Source organism: Ceratosolen solmsi, unplaced genomic scaffold (genome assembly GCF_000503995.2).
Source record: "Ceratosolen solmsi marchali unplaced genomic scaffold, CerSol_1.0 scaffold3, whole genome shotgun sequence".
NCBI classification, from domain to species: domain Eukaryota; kingdom Metazoa; phylum Arthropoda; class Insecta; order Hymenoptera; family Agaonidae; genus Ceratosolen; species Ceratosolen solmsi.
This window is the reverse complement of record NW_011948428.1, coordinates 2,851,135-2,857,697: the sequence shown is the minus strand read 5'-3', so window position 1 is coordinate 2,857,697 and position 6,563 is coordinate 2,851,135. Positions and strand designations below refer to the sequence as shown.

Here is a 6,563-nt window from a genome sequence, read left to right as displayed (position 1 = left end):
CAAATACTAATACGTTGTTCAAACTTTCGATATTTGCCTTGAAATTAATTTTCAATTCACTTTGCACGTATCATTATGTAAAATAATTTACTCTTTCGTAATTAAATAAGCTATAAACATACAACTTGATATCTTTAAAACAGGATACACAAAGTACTAGAACATAACGCGACAAATAAATGTTAACAGCAACAACTTGTCACTTGTGTATTAATCAAAGATGCTTGCAGTTTCGCTGACAGAATAAAAGAAAAATAAGGCTCGCGTTTATAAGTGTGTTTCTCCTGCCTGTTTATGTAAGTTAGTAGCTTCGACAATAATCCTTTAAGCTCCTTGCTTTCGTTTTTTAAAAATGATTTTTTTTAAATAAATGCCGAATTTAATGGAAATTCCATGTATTCTTACAGTAGCCAGGAAGGATGTAACGGAAAACATGAAAAGCTAACAGTCTATTCTTTCTCAGATCGACAAATGTTTTTTTTCTTTTTGTGTTCATCGAGATATGCCGTTAAAACGTCTTTTCTCAAAGGAATATTAAACAATGTGTGATTGATAAATTGTTGGCCGATTGTGATACGAGCCGGGGGCCCGGAATTTGACTCATCTCACCATTAACTCACGACGACATTCGCTAAGAACTAATCCTAAAGCCAAAAGATGCTCGACCTCGACAATATTCACGAACGCCTAGCTTCTTCCGCAATAAACTGAATCGCGATTTGTCTCATGGATGACGCGAGCGCTGTTCGCGCACACAGAGAGAGACATAAATACCTAGACACCGTACGTATCTGTATGAACGAAGAGAGAAACTTGTGAAGTTGGATTAATGCCGCAGTAGCGAGTTTCTTGAATAGAAACTTGAGATTAAATTTGCAGGTGAACCCAGCGAAAGCGACTTTAAATGCAATAAACTTGGATTCTTCGGCTTGGCGTCGAGCAGCGGGCAGAGGCAGTCTGCCCACCACATCAGAACATGAGGAATAATTAACCGAACATCCTCACCGAACACCCAATTTGAACGTCTTAATTAAAGAGGATTAAACTGTCGCGAGGCGATTCGGCTGCTATCTAGGAAACCCCACCCACGCGTACACCGCAACCAGTGCACAATGAAGGGCACAAGGAGCGCGGGAGTGCATAATCCGATCTTACAAAAGGGCCCAGCGTCGAGCCGACGAGGAGCCCGTAACTGTCGTGCCCGAGTTGTTTGCTACGATATAACGCCCGACATGATAATGATAATAAAACGTACCTTGACACCGAAAGAGGCCTCGTAGCCGCCCTTGCCCTGCATCTGGTTCTGGATGGCGTTGAGGTGGGCGCTGGCCATGTCGAGGTCACCGGTGCCGATGTGACCAGTGTGCTGGAAGTTCGTCGGGGCCCCGATCATGCTCCGGTCTATCCTCAGCCTCTGCTGGGGCCTCTGGCGCTTGCTACGCGCCCCGGGTCGCTGCTGGGTAAGGCAGCACGTGAACCACTGGACCCACACCTCGCCCGTGCTCGCCATCTTGCCGCCCTTATTCTGCGCCGTCGTTGCGACTTGGCTCGGCCTGCGTTAGGACAAACAAAGAGCCCGAAGATCAGTTGCGCTACCGTGGAACGCCGCTGTGACGGTGACGGGGGGTGGGAGGTAATTGGCCCTGTTGGTAGCCGGATGATGGTCGGTCCGACAACGTCTCTCCGACGGGTGGGCAATGAAATATTACGACCGATGATCGGGCTCGGGTCGTGGATGGATGGGAGGTGAGGGAGAAGGTGGGGGAGGTGACGGAGGTGGCGGAGGTGGCGGCTTTGGGGGTCGACTCGGTTTGTGACCCGCTGGGAGTCGTACAGAGGATGTAGGAGATGAACCTTGATGGCTCGCCGAGCGTGATCGTGTGTTCGAGGCGTATAGAGGAGGGAATTACGAGAGGTGGAGAGAGAGAGAGAGAGAGAGAGAGGGGGGGGGGCTCGACCGATAGTCTATATGATTCCTGGACCGAGGATATTGCGAGAATATTCCTGTGAGATGCTGAGACAGCTGACCCTCACGCGCCATCATTACCAGAGCGTGTACGACTTGTACGAGGTATAATTTTGAACGAGGACATTTATTCTCATTGCCGCGTATATCTACGGATTTATGAACACGATCTAATGCCAAAGACATTGACATCTTACACTCCTAACTTTAGGCTTTTAGCTGAACGACACCGTTCTTTTTTATCGCTATAAAATGATGGAAAATTCGATGGTAAATTACTTTTTTCCGGTTCGGTGGAATGCTTTGAGCGTATAAATGCAAGTAAGCGTGCTAACAAAAAAAAAAAAAAAAAAAAAAAAAAAAAAAAAAAAAAAATAAGCACTTAAATCTTTAAAATAGGGGGAGAAATTTTTGCGGACGTTATAAATTCATTTCAACTACGAGGTTCAATGAATTCACGTTCCAAATCGACAAGTGAAATTGGGTGTTGTCGGTGAATTATTGGAAGGACAACGAAGCGGGAGTTGCCGCTGATTAAAACTTATTTCCATTGGGATGATTTGAAAAATGATGGATTTTTCGTCTCCCATTTTCTAATGACTTACTTTACAAAACGTAGGTATAAAGAAATTTAACTGATTTCCAAACACGTGAAAAGTTATCGTGAGCTTTCATGCGGAACGATGCCACGAACGATAATGTGTGATCGATACGGAACATTTTTCTTCGAATAGACCTTTCATGAGCTCGCGCATTAACATTTTGAGGGACGTGTGAAACTGATTGTTCGAACCTTAATAAATACAATATATTGAACGATGAACTATTGTTTTGTATAAACGGGAGCAAAACTTTTGAAGGCGCATATTTTTATCTTTGTTCCGATTGGTAAGAAAGATACGTTGGGGCAGATAGGATTGGTTTCCTTCAATTTTCTCGAACTCCTACGAGCATTATGAGCGGTGGCTATCCCCAGCACGTCGATTATATGAATTTCTCAAGTTTATTGAAAATCGATATTAGATTTAAATAAAATTTTTATGGCCGTGGAAGATGTTTGGTGAACGTATGAACTTTTAACGTCCATTAAAATAACAGATAAACGGACTTGGTTGGAAAGTATTAAAGCTGCGAGGCTTACCTGATATCGCGTTGATAAGTACGACGAGAGAGAAAGAATAATCTGTACAATATGATAATGCGTTTGTCTCGATCTATCCATCACTTCGTGTTCATTATAATTAACAAAAAATTAATTATACACCTAATTCCACGTTATTTATGACAATTTGCAATTTCAATTATAAAGGGGCTTATAAGAATATAAATTACCCCAACATCATAGTGTAAGCCAAGGAATTAGTTGATGATAATAAAGTTGAGTGAAAAGGAATGAGCAATAATATTTGTAATAATAGTAATAATAATGAAGGTATGTCGTCGATTCTATTCGTTGGAGCGGCGAGTAGAGTGAAACAAAAGAATTTACGATGCACGGTAGCGCTTTGTCGAGAATCAATTCGTAAATCACACTAGTATTTACAGTTTATAATTAAAAATCAAAGAGTTTAATCATGGCAAGTCGTACGAAAGCAATGAGAAACTATTTTAATCCGTACCTCAATGCCCTTCGAGTGTATAAAAAATACGAGCTGTCCAGTCTCTCCAGCCAGTCTCTCCAGCCCTCAACACTTACTTTCGTCGCAAACAATAATAATAATGATAATAATAATAATAATAATGATAATAATAATAGCGATAATAATAATGATAATGTTAATAATGATAATAATGATAATAATGATAATAATAACAACAACAACAACAACAACAACAATAATAATAATGTTGCAGAAGGAGAAGGCTCGATTTTCTTAAGGTTTACGATACCGAATCCAACATCTATTCCGAGTGCAAACACAAGTGCAAATGTCGTGGCTGTACAGTGGTAATCGCAAGCCGAACGAGGCTGCGAATACAATCGCAATATCCGTCGATTTGCTTTGGAATTTCGAAAATTCTCGAGGATCCTTAGACTCGAATGGCCTTATTTAAACATCAACTTCAGCCACGACGCCCTGCCAATTTATATTAAAAGCCACTACGTAATTATAAATTCCCCTCGTTTTATCTTACTCGCGCAGGTGTAAAATCGCATCGGCAATGCGCTGATCAAACGCTTGTTGCGAACAATGAACGGGTGGACGCGCGAGAACAAGCTAATGCTTTCTCGTATCCGAGAGTCGCACGCGCAAAGGGAACGTCGCGCGCTATCTGAGAAAGCCTGCGATCAAAAAATTTCGCATCCAATATAAATCATAGGCAAAAAAAACCAGGGGGGGGGGGGGGGAAGATCAGCCGGCCCGGCCGTGAGTAAAAAGGCCGCGAGAGTGCGTACGAGCGTACGAGAGACGTGGCGGCGGCTCCTGCCTCTCTCTCCCTCCGTCACTCCATCTCGCCATCTCTCTCTCTCTCTCTCTCTCTCTCTCTCTCTCTCTCTCTCACCCTCTCTCTCCCCTCTCTCTCCCCTCTCCCCTCTCCGTCTATCGGCACCGCCGCCTCGACCCCCGTCCGACGATAAAATCAGTGGGAAAGGCGCGAGACGCCGGAATAAGAAGTAACAATGAAAATCGCCGCCTATGAGAGCGCATAAATCAGCGGGGCCCGCGATAAATCAGTTGCCGGGACGATCAACGCGCGGGGGCGGCACTTTTCCATCCCGAGCCGAAAAAGCCCGAGCGTTTCGCTTCGCCCGACTAACGGTGATGGCGGGACGGTGGGAGGGAGGTGAACCGCAGTGTAAATTGCACTTCCGAGGAGTGATAGCGAGGCCCCCTCGGCCATAATGACGCGAGCCAGCCCACGAATACGCATTTCGATAACGAGGGAGAGCTTGCGCGAGCTTGCGAGCCCCGTCCTCACATCCTAGATCGACGACCCGGCTCGCGATAAGCTTGCCCTGGGCGCGCCAGTGCCAGTGCGTTCGACGGATTTTTCATAATCGACGAATTATGCTCGCCAATTATGGTTAGGCACGGAAGGAGCAACGGCCGCAGTGGTATTTTCATTTTAAGCTTTAACGAATGAAGCTCGAATTATTAAATCAGACCTTACGCGTATTATATTATGTTTATTTAAAGAAAAGCCCGGGACTTTTTATCGTGCATTAAAGGATCGTGTGTGTAAACGTTGCTCGAACGGGCCCTTTTTATAGCTACAATTTAGCTAAGTCGTGTATTATTTAATGATCGTAGCGATAAGAGTCGTTAAGTATTCGTTAATCTTTGGAGTTTGTGATTATAAAATTAAACGATTTGATGAATTATTTAAAAATGACTTGCACGCGATAAGAATCTTAATAACGCCGGAACCGGAGTGTAGTGGTATCTCACTTAGTACGGGACATATTATTTCCAGCGATGACGAGCGAATACGACGCAATAAATTATTTACGATAGCGTCTATCGAGGTCTAATATTTTTATTTTACAAGACTTTTTACCAAACTAATCAACTCTTATTTAATCAATGTCTAATTTATGTATATATTTGTGTGTGCGCGCGCGCGCGTGTAGATTGAAGATCGCGCCTAGTATTATACATAATCGTCGATTATTCATAAGAATATTATTGATTAATAAAGGATACAGGATCGAGATCTTTATTTGCTTAGTTGATCTACGTGCGGGGAAATTAAGAAAATTTGTGATCAGAATATCAGCCATTAATATATAATGATATATTACGTATTTTTATACAATGGGAAAGAGATCGTTTGCATATAAATGTTTAGTGGCAAGGTCGAACACTGAAAAAGCAACGATAAATGTCTTGTAATATAATAACATAATGTGTTTAAAGCTCATAAATTTCAAACGTAATTTAATTTTCGTTTACTTTTCGTTTAATTAAATGTTAAAAACGATAATCGAATTCCTTAAAATGCTTTAAAAACAAAAACAAAAAAGCAAAAATCATTCTTAATCGTATTCGGTAAAATTATATTTATTGTGTATAATATAATCCACGTTGAAGGAATTTCATGTGAATAATGACATTGGGCAGAACATAATAATAAAGATAATAAAGATAAGATATTTTAATATAGTATTGGCTTTTTATCGACTCATCGTCAATTTCTTTGCTCGACGTTTTCAACCGTAAGGATTCGAATATTTCGACTTAAATTATGCCGGACATAAAATTCACCATAACGCGTCGAAATATTCATTTCTATTTTCAAAAATCACTCGGATTAATCGATAGCTGTCTAAACATCACCCATCAAATGAATCTAACGATAGTTAAGAACATTCGTTTACCTCATCATTTAGCAAGCCAATAATGACATTAAAAATCTTTAATTACTAAGGATACTTCAAATCCCTTGCCTCATTATTACAATTACCATCTTTTACCTTGGCGTGGAAATTTCAATCATTTTGGAATATTTGCTCGTTTATCGCCAAGTCACTTTGCGCATTATGATATTCCGTTGCGATCGATGGTTAATTAGGCCGATAAGTATTAAACGTTTAAAGCTTGATGAAAGCACAAATGAAAATATCGAACGATATTCTTAATGATAAAGGGAAAGA

At 41.4% G+C, this 6,563-nt stretch overlaps 1 protein-coding gene across 6 annotated transcripts in view; it reads right to left on the bottom strand.

Moving 5' to 3' along the window:
* Positions 1-6,563, bottom strand: part of Spec2 (CDC42 small effector protein Spec2) — a 92,374-nt gene that overhangs the window by 18,472 nt on the left and 67,339 nt on the right. For all 6 annotated transcript variants that reach the window (XM_011501350.1, XM_011501355.1, XM_011501353.1 and 3 more), the window contains one exon: positions 1,256-1,553. In XM_011501350.1, coding sequence (XP_011499652.1) covers positions 1,256-1,510 — 255 coding nt within the window. In that variant the 5' untranslated portion in view covers positions 1,511-1,553. The remainder of the gene's footprint in view (positions 1-1,255; positions 1,554-6,563) is intronic.